At 44.5% G+C, this 23208-nt stretch overlaps 2 protein-coding genes across 2 annotated transcripts in view; one reads left to right on the forward strand and one right to left on the reverse strand.

The window, feature by feature from the left end:
• Positions 1 to 927: 927 nt before the first annotated feature.
• On the reverse strand, positions 928 to 22124 carry LOC144695774 (zinc-binding protein A33-like). Its single transcript, XM_078566758.1, has 7 exons — positions 22002 to 22124; positions 13661 to 14138; positions 10976 to 11071; positions 10648 to 10881; positions 8653 to 8675; positions 8423 to 8541; positions 928 to 2828 (listed from the first exon to the last, which is right to left on the reverse strand). The coding sequence occupies exons 1-7, from the start codon at positions 22085 to 22087 to the stop codon at positions 2272 to 2274; spliced, it is 1593 nt and encodes a 530-aa protein (XP_078422884.1). The 5' UTR covers positions 22088 to 22124; the 3' UTR covers positions 928 to 2271.
• The window catches only part of LOC144695775 (butyrophilin subfamily 2 member A1-like), a 32719-nt gene continuing 30827 nt past the window's right edge, over positions 21317 to 23208 (forward strand). Inside the window, exon 1 of the mRNA XM_078566759.1 lies at positions 21317 to 21531. The gene's annotated coding sequence lies outside the window, so the exon portion shown is untranslated. The remainder of the gene's footprint in view (positions 21532 to 23208) is intronic.

The raw sequence follows: 23208 nt of genomic DNA on the forward strand, positions 1-23208 counted from the left end.
ATTCCATCACACTCCTGACTTGTACCTTGTAGATGGTGGACAGGCTTTGGGAGTTAGGATGTTAGGGTTCTGTTACCTTTACCCTCCAGGAAGATACATTCATTCAGTCAAACTTGTTGTTAGCTTAAATCCTCAACCGAAAGAAATTTTATCATCATAGGAGCTTAAATCAGCTATGCTAGCATTTGATGTGGTCTTAAGATAAAATGCTCTCTCTAACTGGAGTATCTCAACTAAACAAAGATATCTCAGAATAAAGCATGCACAGTACATAGTATAGCAGAATTATCTCTCTTAAAGATAACCTCTCTGAGAACTAAGAATCTTATAATGAAGAATTATAGAAGAGTTAGGGTCCATGAGGTTTACAGAGTGAGACTACAACCTTTTATAATGGTTACTTTATACTTTATTGTAAGCTTAAATCTTGGTTTACATTATGGTAATGGTTTGAATGTTACAGAGTACAAATGCAAGATAAACTAATTCATCCAAATATAGTAAATGCATGCTTCAAATCCACTTAGAGAATAAGAGTAGGATATTCAAACAAACAATAACTAATGTTGTACTCACAATAAAAAGTATAATGCATAGAGACAAAGACAGTAGAAATTATGAGGAAACCTGTCCAATGTCTCGACTCAATGCTGTACCCATGAAATCTGACTCACTTGTTTACCTAAGTTTGTAATATAAAGAAAATCCGTTGTGTTTGAATAACATGAATTTTGTTTGTTTTACTGTTAAACCACTTTGAGTGAGAAATCTTGAAAATCAAAAAAAACACAGCTGCAATGTTATGAACTTAAACATGGCTCCCTGTCTACAGAAGCCTGTTCTCAAGACCTTTGCATCTGTGTATGTGTGAGAGAAATTAATGTGTATGAATTTCGCAAAGGATTTTTTAAGCTGTATTTTATTTCAGTTAAATTTTTAACCCTTTCATAGACTGAGTCAGATCCTTAAGAAGGAAATGAGTTACTCACCGCAGAAGTCCCAGCTTCTGACCTGCTCTTGTAGTCACAGTATTTATATGGTTGGCCCAGTTAAGCTTCTGGTCAATGGTGACCCCAGGTTGCTGATGGTGGGTGTGTTCAAGTGATGGTAATGCTTGTGGAATGTCAAGGGAAGATGGTTGAATTCTCTGTCTTGTTAGAGGTGGTCATTGCCTGGTACCTATGTGGCATGAATGTTACTACTTTGTAGTGTTGCTGGGCTCTGCATTAACTTGTGGGGTTTTGCTCTGCAGTATGAAACTTCCTGGATAAGCTCTTCTACCCTGCTTATTCTCTGCCCACCTTGAACAGCTCCTTCAACAAATATCACAAACCTGGACTTTGGTCACCTTCAACCACCCCTGATCAGCCTGTATGTTTCCTTGGTCACTGGTCTTGTTACTGTTCTTTTTTATTCCATGACCGCTGGCCTGAATTAAATGCTACCATTGCATCCACCACCTTCTCCCCTCATAGTCTATTCCAAAACCTTCGGCATGCACTTTTCCTTCAATAACAACCCCAGGTTATACGTCCTCATAGATGGGGATAAAGGAACTGGTCTCTTTTCGAGTATCTTTCTATGAAATTCTCCCCACTCCTCCCACTACTGCTTATTTGAGCTAAGCTTCAGTGGAGATGCAAATGGTAAATTATTCTCTTTCTTTGTGTTGTGCCCAGTACATGATGTGAGGGTGAAAATGGACTTGACTGAGGACACAAAACAGGCAGGATGACATTTTCTCACCTTGTGGAAACTGGGCAGGAGGGAGCATATCCTGCAACAGTGATTTTAATCCAAGGGTTGAGGCTTCCCCTGACTAGAAGTATCCTTATAAATCTATGTATATTAAGGTTGTATGATTCAGACAGGAGTGAGGGGCAATCTTAACAGCCTCCTGCTGAGATATCTAACGTGGACATGAATTATACTGACAAAGATTCAGTTTTCATTCAGACAATTTACATATTCATGCTTAAAATGACATTTCTTTAACCCAGGTAGCATCTGATGTTTATTAATGTTTGCTGTAATATGAGAGTTTGCCCCTATTTGAGTAATCCTTACATTACATTTATAATTCAGCATCTATTGGCATTGCTGCTTTAAATGGAGATTGTATTAAATCCCAATAAAATAATCTCCCTTTGCAACACTGACCTATGATCACTTTCAATTCCTGCGAGATTATTCCTTTATGTCACACAAAATAAAATTTCTGGACAGGGAATACGGTTCAAGGTTAATGGAAATGTGATTTATCGCATGGGTTTACTCTGAACATTGACCGTTAACTGGGCAGATTCTCAGTGCTTCGGAGTTTTTTCCTCCATCGATCAGTCCTGGGCTGAAATAAGGGAAGAGTTTCTCAGTGAAAGTGTGGGTGAAAGTGTGGAGATGGGACATGTTGTCCGCATTGTAAAATGAAACTTGTCCACCCTCGTAGTCCAGGTACACCCCGAGTTTTAGGGGTTTGGTAGGTACAGTCAGACGGGTCGGAGACGATGTACAAGCCAGATAATCCGTCTGGTCTGTCAGCCACATAATCCAATATCCATCTTCGGGTGCTGCAGTGATGTCACCCTTCCTGTTGGCAGACTCTGTGACCACTCCCACGTCCCACTCAGACTTCTCCCCCACCTCCACCTCCCAGTAATGTCTCCCTGATGTGAATCCCTCTGATCCCAGGATGCTGACGCATTGATCAAATCTCTCAGGGCTGTCAGAGAGATCCTGCCATTCGTCTCCCTGTTTCACACTGGTCCGGTCCTCAGACAGGATGAGCCAGGGATTCGCTGTGTTAGGATCCAGAGTCAGAGAGGCTGGAGCTAGGGACAAAGGAAACAAGAATAAAAATAGTGATTTGATTCATTGAATAATCCCTACATGCATAATAGTGTTTTTTCCCTTTCACAGGATGTGGGCATTGCTGGCTAGGTCAACATTTGTTGTCCATCCCTAATTGCCCTCGAGAAGGTGGCAACGAGCCACCTTCTTGAATCACTGGAGTCCATGAGCTGTAAGTAGGTACACCTACAGTTTGGAGTACTGGAGACTAAAAGCTCGATTTCAAGGAGATTCAGCAATTCTTTACATAAGAACATAATAAATAGGAGCAGGAGGAGGCCACTCAGCCCCTTGAGCTTGTTCTGTCTTTCAATAAAACCATGACTGATTTGCTTCAATTCCACCCTCGCTTACTATCCCCATACCCTTCTATTCCCTTAGTACCAAAAACATCTATCAACCTCTGTCTTGAATATACTCAATGACTGAGCAACCAGAGCTCTCTGGGGTAGAGAATTCTGAAAATCCAAAACCCTCAGTGAAGAAATTTCTCCTCATCTCAATCCTAAGTGGCCATTCCCTAATTCTGGAACTGAGACCCCATGTTCTAGATTCCCCAGTCAGGAGAAACATCCTCCCAGCATCATCCCTGTCAAGCCCCTTAAGAAGGTTTCAGTGAGATCACCTCTCATTCTTCGAAATTCTTGGACATATAAGCCTAGTCTACCCATCTTTCCTCATCCCAGGATTCAGTTAAGTGAACTTTCAATGCATTCCCTCCAAGGCATGTACATCCTTCCTTAGGTAAGGGGACCAAAATTGGACACAGTACTCCAGGGATCATCTCACCAAGATCCTATACAATTGCAACACGACTTCTTTGCTCTCATACTCAAATCCCTTTGTAATTAAGACTAATATACAATTTGCTTTCCTAATAGTTTGCTGCACCTGCTTTTAACTTTCTGTGATTTGTGTACTCAGACACACAGGTCCCTCTGTGCACAATATTTCCCAGTCTGCCGCCATTTAAAAAATACTCTGTTTTCCAATTTTTCTTCCATAGTGGATAACTTTGCATTTTCCCACATTGCATTCCACCTGCCATGCTCCTGCCCACTCACTTTATCTGCCTATAGTTCTTGCAGCCTACTCACAGCTTTTGTTCCCACCTAACTTTGTATAGTCAACAAACTTGGCCACTCCCCTATCTAAGTCTCTGATATAGATTATAAATGGCTCAGATCCAAGCACTGATCCTTGTGGTACCTCACTAATTACACCCAGCCAACCTGAAAATAACTTTTTTATTCCTGCTTTCTGCTCATTAACTAATCCTCAATCCTCGCTATTACCCAAACCCATGAAACTTAATTCTGTGCACATTAATAACCTCTCACATGACACCTTATCAAAACCTTTTCGAAAATCCAAATATGCTACACCTTATCCAGCCTGCTTCTTCAGAACTTCAAAAGACTCTATAATAAACTGGTCAAACACAAGTTCCCTTTATAAAGGTGTGTTGATATACCTAAGCAAATTATGATTCTCTGTTGCACTTTAAATAAAGTTATCATTCCCAGGGCATCTCTCAGCTTGCTCAGGGTCCAAAGACAAATTTGTCCTGGGGCCCAGACAAATTCCAAGTAAAGAGGGCAGTTAAGAGTCAACCACATTATTGTGGGTGTGGAGTCACATGTAGGCCAGATTTCCTTCCTTAAGTGAACCAGATGGGTTTTTACGACAATTGTTCCATGGAAAACATGACTAGTTTTCAATTTAATTAACTGAGTTTAAATTCCACCAGCTGCCTTGGTGAGATTGAATCATGTCCCCAAGGAATTAACCCAGGCCTCGGAATTATCAGTCCTGTGACACCACGGTCTACCATTTCATGGAATGAGACAAATCACATCAAATCTTATAAAATACAATTAAAGGTATAGCTTCTGTTCATAAAAGGTATAGTCTCTACCCTTACATAAAATCTGAGTCTTTGGAATAGTGTGATTGAGATGTGTTGACGTGCAAGTGGCTGGATGTAGATTCTCTCTCTCTCTCCCCTCTTTATGTACAGTCCCCTTTACCCGGCAGTTGCTCTATCATGGATTATGCCATGAATTGCCAAGGGGAAAGGCAAGAAGGCAGTCTCCAAGAGATACCTCAGCCAGGATGTGGATTGATCCCATGCTGTTGCCATTATTCTGCATCCATCTAGTCAACTGAGCTAACTGACTCTTCGGATGTAGGTTCAGTTGAATTTATTCTGCATTGCTAATATGATTGTGGATGTGAGTTTATAATTCTGAAATCAGGCCCTTGTATGATCCAAGAAATCAGAGATGGGCCCTTCAGGAAGGGGATCTTGTGGGGCTTAGGTTGGCCACTACTCCCAGACCTTGTCAGGGCAAGCCAAGTTTAAATTGCGCCTGGGGACTCCACTTGTGAAATCGATAAGCTCAAGGAGAGCATTTAAAAAATAATGTTTAGAAATATTTTCAGAATATTCCAAATATACTTAATGGAATGGATCTCTTCCAAATCCATGACGTCTACCACCTAGAAGGACAAGGGCAGCAGATGCATGGGAACAGCACCACCTGCAAGTTCCCCTCCAAGACACACACCATCCTGACTTGGGACTATATCGCCGTTCCTTCATTGTCACTGGGTCAAAATCCTGGACGTCCTTCCCTAACAGCACTGTGGGTGCACCTACACCACATAGACTGTAGAGGTTTAAGGCGTCGGCTCATCAGCAACTTCGAGGACAATTAGTGATGGGAAATAAATGCTGGCCTAGCCAGCGACACCTAGATCCCATGAACAAATATATAAAAAAGGTATACAAGCAAACACTGGAGTGGAATCATTATCCACAGTATAAAACAGCTCTCACTGGCACTGAACAGTTACTGACCTCACTCACACTGGTACCACACTATAACTGCAGCTTCTGTGTTAGCGCCCTCTCAGCTCAGTGCTAACAGCCTTCTGGATAAAACATTTCTCGAAATCATAGAATAGAATCATAAAATGGCCTCCATCGGTGCTGCAGCCATTTGGCCTATTATCCGCACCAGCTCTCTGCAAGAGTAACTCGCCTAGTCCCATTTCTGTGCCTTTTCCCTGTAGCCCTGCATATTTTCTCTCTACAGGTCCTTAACCAATTCTCTTTTGAAAGCCATGATTTAATTTGCTTCTACCACACCCTAAGGCAGTGCTTTCCTGATCATAGCCATTTGCTGCATTAAAAAGTTTCTCCTCATGTCGCCTTTAGTTCTTTAGCCAGTCACCTCTAATTAGTGTCCTCTGGTTCTTAATCCTTCTGCCAATGGGAACAGTTCCTCCCTATCGACTCTGTCCATGCTGCTCATGATTTTGAACACCTCTGTCAAATCTCCTCTCAGCCATCTTTCTCCAGGGAAAACAGCCCCTGCTTCTCCAATATATCTATGTAACTGAAGCTCCTTATGCCTGGAATCATTCTCAAGAATCTTTTCTGCACTCTCTCTAATACCTTCACATCCTTCCTAAAGTGTGGTTCCCAGAACTGGATACAATACTCCAGTTGAGGCCAAAACAGTGCTTTATAAAGTTTCATTATAAATTCCTTGCTTTCATACCCTATTTATAAAGCCTGGGTCCCGTAAGCCTCATTAGCCACTTTCTCAACCCGCCCTGCCACCAACAACGATTTGTGCACATATACCCCCAGGTCCCTCTGCTCCTGCACCCCATTTGGAATTGTACTTTTTATTTTATATTGCCTCTCCAAAATGTAACATCATTCCTCAGAGACAAGTGATTTGAAGGTGATCTGTTCTGTTGTTGCTACCTGTGATGTGGTATTGCTTGGACACCATGAAGCAGTCTTGTTGAAGTTACAAAGAAGTCTTCATAAACAATACTGAAGTATGTACATATTTAGAGTAGAGGGTACAGATATGGAGAGGGTGCCATTCCAGGTCCTTACGTGTTGCTACTTACCTCTAGACTGACCTGGGGTGGGGGGGGGGGGGCGTGTCTGCAGAGGCAGTGGTCTTGTCACTGTACTGGTATTCCAGAGGCCCAGGGTAATGCTCTGGGGGACCCAGGTTTGAATCCCACCATGCCAGATGGTGAAATTTGAATTCAATTTAAAAATATTTGGAATTAAAAGTCTAATGACCCATCTGGTTCACTAATGTCCTTTAGGGAAGGAAATCTGCCATCCTCACCTAGTCAAGCCTACATGTGACTCAGCAATGTGGTTGACTCTTAAATGCCCTCTGAACAGGGGCAGTTAGGGATGGGCAATTAAGCAGCGACGCCCACATCCCATGAATGAATAAATTTTTTTTTAAAATTCCCTTAACAATTGGCATATTTTTACTTTGAGAATGATTACCTCCATAGGGAGACGCAAGGCTATGGAGGGATTTAAAGGCAAGAAGAAGAATTTAAATATTCGACATTCAGACTGGGGCTCAATATAATTCAGCAGGGACCAAGGATTAAAAATTAGGAGCAGGAGCAGGTCATTCTGCCGCTTGAGCATTTACTGTTGAATACGATACAAAGAGAATTTAAGGATTATAAATACATTGGAAATTCAACAAAGTAATATTCTTTAACTTCACGCACAGGGCAACACACATTACAGTCCTGTGTATCCACAAGTTCTACACAGAATTACTGCTGCGTGCAACATAACAAAACCACTGTAACTTGTAGCATGGGAACAGCTACAGTTAGGAGGAGGATGCCAGCACCACCAAGTGGCTGAACAGAGAGACACACCATTTCCACAGAGCAGGAAACAGAAATGTTTACTTATTAGACAAGTTCCAGCACAGGAGGAAGCCATTCAGCCCATTGTGTCTCTGCTGGCTCTCTGCAAGAGCAACTCACCTCATCCCACTCCCCCGCCTTTTCCAGCAGCTCTGAAATTTCTCTCTCTCCAGCTCCTTATTTAACTCCCTTTTTTGAAAGCCTTGATTGAACCTGCTTCCACCTCAGGCAGTGGACTCCAGATTCTAACTGCGTGAAAAAGTCATGTTGCCATTGCTTCTTTTGCCAACCTCCTTAAGTCTGTGCTCTCTGGTTCTTGATCCTTCTGCCAGTGGGGACAATTTCTCCCCATCTACTCTGTCTTTACCCCTCATGATTTTGAACACCTCTATCAGATCTCCTCTCAACCTTCTCTTCTCCAAGGAGAATAGCCTCAGCTTCTCCAATCTATCCACCTAAATGAAGCTTACCATCCCCGGAACCATTCTTATAAATCTAGCTCGTTAAAATCCTCAACAGATGTGAAAAGCTCCCAATCCCTCCCCACTCACCTCCACGGAAGTCTTGACAACTATTTTATAGCTTGATATTGTTATGCTCCAGGTAATATCAATCCCAAGTTACGTGACATAAACTGTCTAAGTGATTAACACTATCCATGTCATTTTACCTTCCGTGAGTTCCTGAACCAAGACAGGATCCGGAGGGATTTTCCCCGTCAATATGCAACTAAAGCTGCCGCATTTAATAGCTTTATTAGAACAGTTTTTAAAACAAGTATCTTGACCACCTTGTTTAATGTTTTATTCTACAAGTCAAACATGATAAGTTTTTCACCAGAATTATACAATAGATTTACCTGGGTTGATGCTGTCTATCATCTCTCTCCAAGTTATGTACTGTAAAGGACCTTTGAACATACCGAGTGTTAGACCTTCATCTATAGGTGGCAAAGTAGAGTGCTTCTTGTACATAATGCTGGAAAGTGAATTTTTTAATATTAGGGCAAAGTTCTTGTAGCACAAGTTAATTAAGTAAAAATGTCTAATGCAATCTTTGTCATTTAAAAGAGATTAGAGCATGTCTTACCCATTCTTGTGAGACACTTCCACCTAAATAATAACAAAAGCAATAAGCTCAGGCTGAGCGGCAGAGAAATTCCACAATTCACTCCATTAAAAAGCCTACTGCATGATGAAAATAAGATATGAACACAAGAAATAGGAACAGTAATAGCCTATTTGACCCCCGAGCCATTCAATAAGATCATGGCAGATCTAACTCCACTTTCCTGCATGCCCCCCCACCAATAACCCTTTAAGTCAAAAATCTGTCTAACACGGCCTTGAATATATTCAATGACCCAGCCTCCACTGCTCTCTGGGGAAGAGTTTTCAAAAGATTAACGACCTGAAGTAAAAAACCCTTTATTCTTAAACTGCGCCCCCTAGTTCTAGAATCCCACATGAGGGGAAACATCCTCTCAGAATCTACCCTGTTGAGCTCCCTCAGAATTTTATATGTTTCATTAAGATCACCCCTCATTCTTCTAAACCCCAATGAGTACAGGCCCAACCTGCTCAACTTTTCCTCACAAGACAAACCCCTTCATCACAGGATTCAGCCTAGTGAGCCTTCTCTTAACTGCCTCCAATTCAAGTTGGATTCAGCGCTTCAAGAAGGCAGCTCAGAGAACTCAGTGTTGTCTCTGTGCAAATCCACTATACATCTCAGCTGTCAGAGCTTGGTTGGGTACATCTGGTGTCTGGAAACCCAGTCCAGGTAAGTGACCCACATCGTCTGTCCCTCTGTCCCCTCGCCATTCTTAAATCAGTTGTGACAGTACAGTACACCAGAACAACACCTAATGTGGTTTCAAAGTTCTGGAATAATCACACTCTTAGATACCGTTGATGATGACCCACCTCGCCCAGACCCATCTTTTGTTTCTTCACTTATCTCTTGGCCTTGCACTATCATTCCTTTTGTCATTTAATCCCTCCTGCCTTCTACCCAATGAAAGTAAAAAGAAAGGTTTGCACTCTTTAAAAATTATTTTATGGGACATGGGCATCGCTGGCTAGGGCAGCATTTTTTATTGCCCATCCCTAATTGCCCTTGAGAAGGTGGTGACCTTCTTGAATCGCTGCAGGCCACGTGCTGTAGGTACACCCACAATGCTGTTTCAGAGGGAGCTCCAGATTTTGACCTAGTGAGAGTGAAGGAACAGCCATGTAGCTCCAAGTCAGGGTGTTGTGTGGCTTGGAGGGGAACTTGCACCTTTCACAACCTCAGGATATCCCGTTGTACCTTCCAGCCAATTAAATACTTTTTAAAGCGTAGTCGCTGTTCCACACGGTAGCCAGTGTGTGTACATCAAGCTCCCACAAACAGCAATGTGATAATAACCGGATAATTTGTGCTTTTGAGATGATGTTCCGAAGCAGAGTCATATTGGACTGGAAACGTTAACTCTGTTTCTCTCTCCACAGATGCTGCCAGACCTGTTGAGTTTCTCCAGCACTTTCTGATTTTATTTCAGATCTCCATCAGCCGCAGTATTTTGCTATCATTTTTTGTGATGATGATTTGAGAGATATATATTGGCCAGGACACCAAAGATAATTAACTCCCCCCCTCTTCTTTGAAATAGCGCCTTGGAATCTTTTATGTCCACCCGAGAGGGTGGATGGGGCCTCGGTTTAATGTCTCATCCAAGAGGTGGCACCTCCAACATTGCAGCACTCCCTCAGTACTGCACTGGGAGTGTCAGCCTGGATTTTTCTGCTCATGTCCTGCAGTGGGACATGAACCCACATCCTTCTGATTCAGACTACCCTGAGCTGTCACAGAGACAAAAAAAAATTTCCCTCACAAAACGTGAAATGGGTGGAGACTGAGAAAAATAAGGCCTGAAACGCTACCTCTGTTTTCCTTGCTCTCTCTCTCCACAAATGCTGCCTGACCTGCAGAGCATTTTGAGCTTCTTCTGTGTTTTAATTTTGAGCAGACTTTTCTATTTTACAGTAAAATTACTTTCCCCCAACTGCCTGTGCAATTCAGTCCAATTAAACAACCGCTTGCCTTCAGAAAAGCAACCGTGTCTTCTTGATTCATTCGTCCCTGTAAGTCTGATATGTCTCGCTCAACACAGTCTAACGCCTGCTGGATGACACGGAGGTTTTTCGCCATTGTGTCTAGAATCCTCTCCTCTTCTTCCCCGAGATCTGAGTGTAAACGCTGCTCTTTCTCGGTGAGAATCTGGTGCATTTTAGAGAACTCGGATGTGATGTGGGTTTTCAGATTGCTTGACTGTTCCTACCAAGTGAAATGTGAAACATAATTAATGCACCATGGTGAAAGGGAACAAAACCTACCAAGGTCCCAGAAAATCAGCATGGGGAGACCTTACCCTAACTTTGGAAATCTGTTGCTTCTGCTTCAGTTTAGCCTTTAGCACTCGCATCTTCCTTCTGGTAGCCGAATTCAACGATAATTTCAATTTCTCCTGGAAACAGAGAATCAATTCAATACCGAAAACTTGTTTAAATGGAAGACTGAGGGGAAAAAAAAAGACTTGCATTATATAGGCACCTCTCATGATCTCGGGCCATCTCAAAGCATTTTACAGCCAACAGAATACTTTTTTTTTTGAAGTGTAGTCACTGTTATAATGTAGGAAAGACAGCAGCCAATTTACACACAGCAAACTCTCACAGACAGCAATATGTTTAGGGGGAAGAATGTGGCATTATGCTAATGTCACTAGATTACTAATTTCCCCAGGTTTATACCCTGGGGAACATGGATTGATATCCCATCATAGCAGCTGGTGGAATTTAAATCCAACAAATAAATCTAGAGTGTAAAGCGAGCATCAATAATGGTGACCACGAAACTATCATGGATTGTCATTAAAAACCCATCTGATTCACTAATGCCTTTTAGGGAAGGAAATATGCCGTCCTTACCCAGCTCGGCCTACATGTGACTCCAGATCCACAGCAATGTGGTTGACTCTTAACTTCCCTCTGAAATAGCCTAGCAGAGCAACTACGAATAGTCAGCAAATTCTGGCCTTGCCAGTGATGCCCACATCCCACAAAAGAATAAATTAACGACTAGATAGTCTGATTTTTTTGGTCATGTTGCTCGAGGGGATAAATATTGTCCAGGACACCAGGAATACCTCCCCCACTCGTTTACAAAATGACGCCATGGAATCTTTTACATCCGCTTAAGATGGAAAATGGGGCCTTGATTTAACATCTCATCCTATACACAGCATCTCTGACAATTCAGCACTCCTCAGTGCCGGCACCAAAGCATCAGCTTGGAATTTTGTGTTCAGCTCTCCGGAGTGACACTTGAATCCAGGACCTCATGACTTACAGACGAGATATACCAACTGAGCCAAAGCGGACATCTAGGAATGTGACGAGCAGACAAGCTGATAAAGGCTGTCATGCAGCAATTTACAATTGGGCACTCTACAGCCTTCTGGACTCAACATTTGAGTTCAACAATTTTAGAGAAGAACCTTTGCCCCCATCTTGTGTGCACGCGCACGCGCGTGTGTGTTTTTCCCCCTTTTTTGCCAGTTTGGTTTTTCCAATGTTTCTTTATTCCCTTCTTTCCAGTTTGATTTCCCAATGTTTCTTCCTTATTTCCTTTACTTTGCATTTGGATGGCTTCTATCCTGCCATTCACACCTCATCTAGGCATATCTTTTGTTTCTTTATTTCATCCATACGTTAGGTACTTGTTTGACTGGCGCAGACTCGATGGGCCAAAGGGCCTTTTTCTGTGCTGCAGACCTGTGCTGTATTAAGATAGAAAGTGCTTGAAAAACTCAGCTGATCTGGCAGTATCTGTGGAGAGAGAAACAAGAGTTAAGGCTTGGAGTCCAAAATGTCGCCTCTTCAGAACTGAGTTCCCAGACTCAAAACATTGACTCCGTTTCTCTCTCCACAGATGCTGCCAGATCTGCTGAGTTTTTAAAGCACCCTTTTTATTTCAGATCTCCGGGATACCCAGTGTTTTGTTTTTAATTAGAAATATCATTGGTTTTGAGCAAGTGAAAGGGGCAAGGGGGGTGGGTGGACAGTCCCTTTGGCTTTTCAACCATGAAAACCTTTTGTCATTTAATCTCTCCTGCCCTCCACCCTATCCCTTTTGTGATTCTTTCCACCCACCCCCCCCCTTGCCCCTTTCACTTGCTCAAAACCAATGATATTTCTAACTAAAAACAAAATACTGGGTATCCCGGAGATCTGAAATAAAAAGGGTGCTGGAAAAACTCAGCAGATCTGGCAGCATCTGTGGAGAGAGAAACGGAGTCAATGTTTTGAGTCTGGGAACTCGGTTCTGAAGAGGCGACATTTTGGACTCCAAGCCTTAACTCTTGTTTCTCTCTCCACAGATACTGCCAGATCAGCTGAGTTTTTCAAGCACTTTCTATCTTAATTACATCATTAACTATCCTCAGTTCTGATGAAAGGTCACCACAGACCCTAAACTTTACAAAAGCAAAATACTGAAGCTGTTGGAAATCTAAAATAAAATTTAAAAAAAATAATGTTGGAAGTATACGCAACAGGTCAGGAGGGGAGAGGGGGAGGGGCAAAGAAGAAAGTCTGTGATAGGACAGGGGAAATTAACCAACAAAAGATTTCAACATGGAACATCCATGGAGTGCGTTTATTGGGAATAGTACAGAAACAAAGGTTGTTTCCAAATGAGGCGTGAATGACAACCCAGCAACCACCTGAATGCAACTTGAAGGGATAAAGAAAGACAATTAACCCAGTAAAACAAATAAAATAAATGTTAAAAAAAAACAAATAGAACAATAGGGGTCATGATCTAAACTTGTTGAACTCGACGTTGACTCCAGCATGCACAGCCGGAAAGATAAGGTGCTGTCCCTCGAGTTTGCATTGAGAACTGAAACTTTAACTCGGGTTTTCTCTCCTCGGAAACTGGCGGACCTGCTGAGTGTTTCCAGCACTTGGTGTTTTTATTGCAGATTTCCAGCGTCCGCGGTGTTTTTTTTTGTTTTGCTTTTCTGATTGAAGCCTTCTTTCTTTTTTTTTACCTTGTAGGTCTCAACGGCTTCGTCCAACACCAGGAAGCGGTGGTATCTGTGGCTCTCCGAGTCTCTGCAGAGCAGGCAGCTGAGTTTGCCGTCAGTTTCACACAGCAGTTTCAGCTCCTCGCCCCCGTGTTCCTCACAGTGAGCTCTGCCTTCTTTCCAGTCCGCGCTCAGGCTCAGCTCCCGCACCTTCTCAGCCAAACTGGCCAGTGACCGACTGGCCAGGAGGCTCCTCGGCGGGGAGACGGCTCGACACTGCGGGCAGCAGTGGGTCTCCTGCTTTGCCCAGCTCCGGGTGATGCAGGGGCGGCAGAAATCGTGGCCGCAATCTAGCACCACCGGGTCGCTGAGCAATTCCAGGCAAATGGAGCATTTTAACTCCTCTGTCAAATACTCCAGCTGGCGCCTGGTCGCCATGCAGGCTGTCGGGCTGCTTGAAAAGTGCTTGCGCTTCGAATGTCGAGCCCAGTGCGACGTTTCTCTGTAAAATAACAAACACAACACAGTCAAAAAAATTACCCAATTCGAACTTCCTGATCTGTCACTGCGATTGCGCAGGAGTTAAAGGCGCACGTTACATTTACGCGCACACTCTCTCTCTCCTTAGCACTGTATCCATCCCAAACTAATCCCACAGCCCCTTCTCTCCCCCCATAGCCCTGTGTCAATCCCACAACCCCCTCCCTCTCCCCATATCCCTGTGTCAATCCCACAACCCCCTCTCTCCCCCCATAGCCCTGTGTCAATCCCACAACCCCCTTTCTCCCCCCATAGCCCTGTGTCAATCCCACAACCCCCTCTCTCCCCCCATATCCCTGTGTCAATCCCACAACCCCCTCTCTCCCCCCATAGCCCTGTGTCAATCCAACAACCCCCTCTCTCTCCCCATATCCCTGTGTCAATCCCACAACCCCCTCCCTCTCCCCATATCCCTGTGTCAATCCCACAACCCCCTCCCTCTCCCCATATCCCTGTGTCAATCCCACAACCCCCTTTCTCCCCCCATAGCCCTGTGTCAATCCCACAACCCCCTCTCTCTCCCCATAGCCCTGTGTCAATCCCACAACCCCCTCTCTCTCCCCATATCCCTGTGTCAATCCCACAACCCCCTCCCTCTCCCCATATCCCTGTGTCAATCCCACAACCCCCTCTCTCCCCCCATAGCCCTGTGTCAATCCCACAACCCCCTTTCTCTCCCCATAGCCCTGTGTCAATCCCACAACCCCCTCTCTCCCCCCATAGCCCTGTGTCAATCCCACAACCCCCTCTCTCTCCCCATAGCCCTGTGTCAATCCCACAACCCCCTCTCTCCCCCCATAGCCCTGTGTCAATCCCACAACCCCCTCTCTCTCCCCATATCCCTGTGTCAACCCCACAACCCCCTCCCTCTCCCCATATCCCTGTGTCAATCCCACAACCCCCTCTCTCCCCCCATAGCCCTGTGTCAATCCCACAACCCCCTCTCTCTCCCCATAGCCCTGTGTCAATCCCACAACCCCCTCTCTCCCCCATAGCCCTGTGTCAATCCCACAACCCCCTCTCTCTCCCCATAGCCCTGTGTCAATCCCACAACCCCCTCTCTCCCCCCATAGCCCTGTGTCAATCCCACAACCCCCTCTCTCTCCCCATAGCCCTGTGTCAATCCCACAACCCCCTCTCTCCCCCCATAGCCCTGTGTCAATCCCACAACCCCCTCTCCCCATATCCCTGTGTCAATCCCACAACCCCCTCTCTCTCCCCATAGCCCTGTGTCAATCCCACAACCCCCTCTCCCCATATCCCTGTGTCAATCCCACAACCCCCTCTCTCTCCCCATAGCCCTGTGTCAATCCCACAACCCCCTCTCCCCATAGCCCTGTGTCAATCCCAAATTAATCCTACTGCCCCTTTCTCTCTATAACTGTATCAATCCTAAACTAATCTCACTTCACTGCGTTTGCCCCATAGGCAAACATCAATTCCAAACTGATCCCAGAGCCCCCTCTCACTCCATAACCCTGTAAAAATTCCAAACTAAACCCACTTCCCCCCTCTCTCCCCATAACTGTATCACTCCCAAACTGATCCAACTGCCCCTCTCTCCATAGCCCTGTATCAATCCTAACCGAATCCCACTGACCACTCCCCCCCATAACTCGATGTCAATCACAAGCTAATCTCACGGCCCTACTCTCTCCTCAGAGCCCCTATCAATTCCAATCCAATCCCACTGCCCCGTGCTCTCCCCATAGCCCTGCACAATCCCAAACTAACCCCATTGCTCACACTCTCCCCATAATCCCCTATCAATTTCAAATTAATCCCATAGCTCCACTCTTTCCATAGCCCTCAGCAATTCCAAAATAATCCCACTGCTCATCTCTCTTCCCATAGCCCTGTATCAATCCTGCCCCACTCTTTTGCCAGAGCCCTATATCAATACTGTTAAGAAACGATCATATTTTTCATAATAGTACTGTGGGATGTTGTAAGGTAGGTTTACAGTTGTGAGTGTGGATGGTTCTGTCTGTGTGACTGATTTAATTGAATTAAACTCATAGACTGCAAGGTTGAAATTATCAAAAGAGTTAGGTGTAAAGCAGGCTTTTGAAATGGAGAAGGACAAGCAAGGATGAGAGTTCCACAGATAAATTGTGAATGAAATTTTCATTTTTAGATAAGTGAAGGGGTTGTTTGATTTTAGAAGGGAAGGTAGGATATTTATAATTAACAAGATAAATAGGGCAAGGTTATTATGTGTATTTTTCCCAAAAGGGAAGGGATGATATTGACAACGTGAAAAATTTTTATATTATAGGAAAAGTAAATTTTCAAAGACATGTGGAACAATGGGATTTTACACATTGTAGAAATAGAAACATATATAAAGAAGGATGGAAGGCTATGTGATTGTGGCCGTGTAACATCTTAAAAAAGTACATCATGTAAAGCAGCCTTGGGGAAAAGCCTGCAGCCATTTTTTCAGAAGTCTGCTGTGTCCAGTAACTAAAGTTGTGTTAAGAAACATTGGAATTCCACTGTCGAATGGGTGCTGTGGTAACCTTGCTGGTTTCTTCTTTAAATTTAACATCTAATTTGGATTGTTGTCTTAAAGTGGGTATGTAATTGGGAGTCAGGTTAATTGGGAACTTCCAGATTTGTTATAATATCCAGTAACTGCAATCTTCTTTGTGTGTTTGAATTATTTTTTTGTTAATTGTTTTAATTTAATTTTTCAAGTCTCTAAAGGTGTTAATGGACTCACTACTGAGAGTCAATGCCTCGACTAACACGGAAAGAGGCCCATTGTGTCCACGCTGGTCATCAAGCTTCTATCTGCTCTAATCCCATTTTCCAGTACTTGGCCCATAGCCTTGTATGCTATGGCATTTCAAGTGTTCATCTAAATACTTCTTAAATGTTGTGAGGGTTCCCAACTCTACCACCCTTTAAGGCAATGAGTTCCCCACTCTGGAAGAAACAATTTTTCATCAAATCCTCTCTAAACCTCCTGCCCCTTACCTTAAATCTATGCCCCCTGGTTATTGACTCCTCCACTAAAGGGAAAAGTTTCTTCCTATCTACCCTATCTATGCCCCTCATAATTTTGTACATCTCAATCAGGTCCCTCCTCAGCCTTTTTTGCTCTAAGGAAAACGACCCCTGCCTATCCAGTCTCTCTTCATAGCTGAAATGCTCCAGCCCAGGCAACATCCTGGTGAATCTCCTCTACAGTGCAATCACAGCCTTCCTGTAGTGTGGCGACCTGAACTGCACACAGTACTGCAGATTTGGTCTAACTAACGTTTTAAACAGCTCCATCATAACCTCCCTGCTCTTGTATTCAATGCATCGACTAATAAAGGCAAGTATCCCATTTGCCTTCTTAACCACTTTATCTACCTGTCCTGCTGCCTTCAAGGATCAATAGACATGCACACCAAGGTCCCTCGATCCTCTGTACTTCCAAGGGTCCTACCATTCATTGTGTACTCCCTTGCCTTGTTAGTTTTCCCAAAACGCATCACCTCATACATTTCAGGATTAAATTCCATTTGCCACTATTCTGCCCATCTGACCAGCCCATTTATATCATCCTGTAGTCTAAGGCTTTCCTCCTCACTATTTATCATACCACCAATTTTCGTGTCATCTACGGACCTACTGATCATACCTCTTACATTCATGTCTAGACGTTAATGTACACTAAAAACAGCAAGGGACCCAGCACCGAACCCTGCGGTACGCCACTGGACACAGGCTTCCAGTCACAAAAACAACCTCTGCCTCCTGCCACTAAGCCAATTTTAGATCCAGTTTGCCAAATTGCCCTTGATCCCATGGGTTCTTACATTCTTGACCAGTCTCCCATGCGAGACCTTGTCAAAATCCTTACTGAAGTCCATGTAGACTACATCAACTGCACTACCCTCATCTACACACCTAGTCACCCCCTCGAAAAATTCAATCAAATTTGTTAGAAATGTTCTCCGCCTGACAAAGCCATGCTGACTATCCCTGATTAATCCTTGCCTGTCCAAGTGGAGATTAATTCTGTCCCTCAGAATCTTTTCCAAAAGTCTCCCTACCACTGATGTCAGGCTCACTGGCCTATAGTTCCCCTGTTTATCCCTACCACCCTTCTTGAATAACGGTACCACATTTGCTGTCCTCCAGTCCTCTGGCACGTCTCCTGTGGCCAGAGAGGATTTAAAAATTAATGTCACGGCCCCTGCAATCTTCTCTCTTGCCTCCCACATACACCTCATCTGGGCCTGCGGATTTATCCACTTTTAAGCCTCCTAAAACTGTTAATACCTCTTAATGCTAATTTGTTCAAGTATATCACAGTACCCCTCCCTGATTTCTATACCTATATCGTGCTTCTCTATAGTGATTACAGATGCAAAGTACTCATATAAAACCTAACCTATGTCTTCCGGCTCCTCAAACAGATTGCCACTTTGACCCCTAATGGGCCCTACTCTTTCCCTGGTTATCCTTTTGCCCCCAACATACTTATAAAATGCCTTTGGGTTTTTCTTTAATTTACCCACTAGTGATTTTTCATACCCCGTCTTCGCACTCCTTAAAAAAAAAAAAAAAAAAATTTTTTTTAAGTAACCCCCTGCGCTTTCTATACTCATCTAAGGCTTCTGCTGAGCACTCAGTATCTACCATAAGCTTCCCTTTCTTTCCTTATCCAATCCTGTACATTCCTTGACATCCAGGGTTCTCTGGACTTGTTGGTCCTACCCTTCACCTTTACGGGAACATACTGGCACTGCACTCTCACTATTTCCTTTTTGAATGATTCCCACTGCTCTGATGTAGATTCTCCTACAAGTAGCTGTTCCCAGTCCATTTTGGCCAGATCCTGTCTTATCATCTTAAAATTGGCCTTCCCCCAATTCAGAACCCTTATTTCCAGTCCATCATTGTTCTTTTCCATAACTACCTTACTAAGCTTACTGAGTAATGGTCACTATCACCGAAATGCTCCCCCACTGACACTCTTACCACTTGCCCAGCTTCGTTCCCCAAAATTAGGTCCAGCACCGCCCCCTGTTTTGTTGGACGTTCTATGTGCTGGCTCAAAAAGCTCTCCTAGATACATTTTAAGAATTCCGCCCCTCTAAGCCTTTCACACTTTGTCTATTCCAGTTAATATTGGGGAAGTTGAAATCCCCTACTATTGTTACCCTAATGTTTTTACACTTCTGAGATTTGGCCACATATCTGCCCTTCTATCTCTCCCTGACTGTTTGGGGGTTTATAGTTCACTCCCAGCAATGTGATTGTCCCCTTTTTGATTTTAAGTTCTACCCATTTGGCCTCATTTGACGAATCTTCTAAGATATCGTCCCTCCTTTTTGCAGTAATTGACTCCTTGATCAATACTGCGACACACCCTCCTCTTTTAGAACCCCCCCCCACCCCACCCCACCCCCACCCCACCCCCCCACCCCACCCCACCCCCCCCACCCCACCCCACCACCACCCCCCCCCCCCACCACCCCCCCCCCCACCCCCCCCCCACCCCACCACCACCCCCCCCCCCACCACCCCCCCCCCCCACCCCCCCCCCCCACCCCCCCACCACCCCCACCCCACCCCACCCCCACCCACCCCCACCCCCCCACCACCCCCACCCCCCCACCACCCCCACCCCACCCCACCCCCACCACCCCCACCACCCCCACCACCCCACCCCACCCCCACCACCCCCACCACCCCACCCCCACCACCCCACCCCCCCCATCTCACCTGAAGATTCTATACCCCGGAATATTGAGCTGCAGTCCTGCCCCTCCCTCAACCATGTGGTAGCAATGATATCATATCCCCATGTGTTAATCAATGCCCTCAACTCATCTGCCTTATTCGCAAGACTCCTTGCATTAAAATAAACGCCATCCAGCCTTGCTATGCTCCCATGTGCCTTAACTTGACTATATATGCTCTGCCTTCCAGAATTACTTGGTTTTTCTTCTGTACTTGTCTGTACATCACCCCCTACTATACCTCCACTTGGTATCCCATCCCCCTGCCAAATTAATTTAAACCCCACCAACAGCACTTCTGAATTCAGTGCACAAATCTTCTCATAATAAGTATAAATTGCAAAACCATTGCGATAGTTTCCAAGTTTCCCATGTGGATTTGCTCCCCCTGGCACACATCACCTGCCACATCAGAAAAATACCAAACTAATCCCACTGCCTCACTCTCTTCCCATAGCCCTGTATAAATCCCAAATTAATGCCATTGTCCCTTGCTCTCCCCATGGCCCTCTATCAATCCCAACTAATCCCACTACCTCTCTTTCCCCATAGCCCTGTATCAATTCCAATCTAATCCCACTGCCCTGTACTCTCACCATAGCCCTGTATCAATCCCAACTAATCCCACTACCCCACTCTCTCCCCAGAGCCGCTGTCAATTCCAAACTAGTCCCACTACTCCCTCTCTCCCCATAACTCTATCAATCCCAAACTAATCTCACTTCCCTTCTCACCCCCATTGGCATGTGTCAATTCCAAACTAATCGCAGTGCTGCTCTCTCTGTCCATAGCCCTGTATGAATTGCAAACTAATTCCATTGCCCCACTCTCTTCCCAAATGCCCTGTATCAATCCCAAACTAATCCCACTGCTCCACTCACTTTCCATAGCTGTGTATCAATCCCCAACTAATCCCACTGCCCTGCTCTCTCCCCAAAGCCATGTATCAATTCCAATCTAATCCCACCTCTCCACTGTCTTCATAGTCCCCTATCAATCCCAAACTAATCCCACTACCCACATTCTCCCCAGAGACCCTAGCAATTCCAATCTAATCCCACTCTTCAACTCTCTTTATAGTCATCAATCCCAAACTAATCCCATTGTCCCGCTGTCATCCCAAAGCCCTATATCAATCTCAAACTACTCCCATTGCCCCGCACTCTCCCCATAGCCCTTTATCAATCTCCAAACGAATCCCACTGACCCGCTATCTAGCCACAACTCTCTTTCAATCCCGATTGCAGTTTTGGACTAAATATTTTAACTGAATTCTAATTGTCAAACTGCCCTGTTGGAATTTTAACACACTTTCACTGGATTATTTTTACAATTCTCCGGAATGACTAAACCAGTGATATAAATTTTACAGGGAGGGAAACGCCCTGTTTCAAAGGCCTCGGCTTCAGTGAGGAAGTTACTGACTGAGCAGCCTATCTGGGCTCCCTCTCTTGATCATGTGAAATTATCACGGAGTGAATTTTTTTGTCGGTTTCACAAGAGTTAAGCGCCATTTTCACATGTAGCAAAAACCCACCTTGGACACTGATAGGAAAAGGTTTTCCAGCAGTTTTCGGGATGAGGCGGCCTGAGGAATATCAGATGTGAAAGGTGGGTTTCACATTTAGTCGGTTTGCTTTATTAAAAGTGAAGAGTGGCTGTTGAGGATCGCTTTCTGGTGGTGTTTTCAGGATCTAATGGTCACGGCGTGAACTAGAGGAACATGCTCGTAACCTCAGCCTCACACTCCACAGAGTCTCCGAGCGCTACTTAATAACAGGAGAGGGTGAAAGATTGAATGTAACAGTGAAAAAGTCAAAGTTATAAAGTATATCTGGACAGGGAAGAGTTCGGCACTCTTTCGGTTTGAGCGACTCAGCCTTACTCTCTAATATACTATTTTGTGTTGAAGTATTTGATATCATAGTTCTAGATACGTTTTTAAGTTAATATTTCAGAATGAATTTGATATTGTATCATATCTGTGGAATTTGAACCCCGCCCTGAGAGTTTGTTAGTTTCAAATTTACTTTCGTTTTCAGCCGATCCGCTGTGGAAACCACCATTTTTGCCTTCGTTACCTCCTAGATTCGACTTTAAAACACTCCCGGCTGGTCTCCCATATTCTACCCCCGCACTTGAGCTCATCCAAAACTCTGCTGTCCATGTCTTTAACTCGCTACAAGGTCCAGTCTGCCCATCACCTCCGTGCTGGCTGACCTGCACTGGAATCGGATTGAGCAACGCCTCCATTGTAAAAATTCTCATCTTTTGTGTTCATATCCTTCCCTATCTCTGTGACCTCCTCCAACCCCAGGACCCTCTGAGATATCTGCCTTCCTCCAATCTGGCCTCTTGAACACCCCCAATTTCCTTTGCTCTACCATTGGCGGCCGTGCCTTAAATCTGGAACCAGGGGACAGAATCTCAGACTAAGAGGCAGGCCATTTAGGACTGGGATGAGGAGGAATTTCTTCAGTCAGAGGGTGGCAAATCTTTGGAATTCTCTACCCCAGAGGACCGTGGAGGCTCAGTCGTTGGGTATATTTGAAACTGAGATCAATAGATTTCTACATATTAAAAACATCAAGAGGTGTGGGGATAGTGCAGGAAAATGCTGTTAAAGTGGAAGATTGGCCATGATCTCATTGAATGATGGAGCGGGTTTGAAGTGCTGAATGATCTACTCCTCCTATTTCATATGTTCCTTAGTTCTTATGCCTGCACCCTAAGTTCTCTGCCCCTCTCTCCTCTTTAAAGATGCCTTTTCGAACCTTCTATTTTGTCCAGAATTTTGGTCACCTGACCTCAGATCCTGATGCGGCTTGGTGTCAAATTCTGTTTGATGATGCAGCTGTGAAGTGCCTTAAACGTATAACTATTTTAAAGATCCTTTATAAATGCAAGTTGTTTTTAGATGGAATGTACAGCAGAGTAACAGGCCATTCTGCCCAACTGGTACATGCTGGTGTTTGTTTTTATCTTAATTGTCAAATATGTTTATTTCATGTGCGAAGAAAACAGTTTAATGGAAGTTGATGGGAGGAAGGCAGGTTAACGATTGAACCCACCCCACTTCCACTGCTGACAGCTGCAGCCTGCTTCAGGGTAATCCCTGCCCAACTGGAAGCTGAACCTGACTTCTGGGTGGGATCCTCCACATGACAATACCACTGTGATGTCCAGATTCCCTTTCCAATGTCCAACCAGTATTCCAGCGCTCCAGTGTGGTATAACACTCACTCCCAGTTCAATCCTGAACTACTTTTCCACACATCAGGCAGTCAG

The sequence above is a fragment of the Cetorhinus maximus genome, chromosome 21 (genome assembly GCF_964194155.1).
Source record: "Cetorhinus maximus chromosome 21, sCetMax3.hap1.1, whole genome shotgun sequence".
Taxonomy (NCBI): domain Eukaryota; kingdom Metazoa; phylum Chordata; class Chondrichthyes; order Lamniformes; family Cetorhinidae; genus Cetorhinus; species Cetorhinus maximus.

Coding starts and splice junctions, on each gene's coding strand:
- LOC144695774 (XM_078566758.1), bottom strand. CDS start 22,087: ATGGACAGCAGAGTTTTGGATGAGCTCAAGTGCGGGGGTAGAATATGG. Junction 14,139..22,001: donor TTTAAAGTCGAATCTAGGAG/GTAACGAAGGCA, acceptor GTTATTTTACAG/AGAAACGTCGCACTGGGCTC. Junction 10,882..10,975: donor AACAGATTTCCAAAGTTAGG/GTAAGGTCTCCC, acceptor TTCACTTGGTAG/GAACAGTCAAGCAATCTGAA.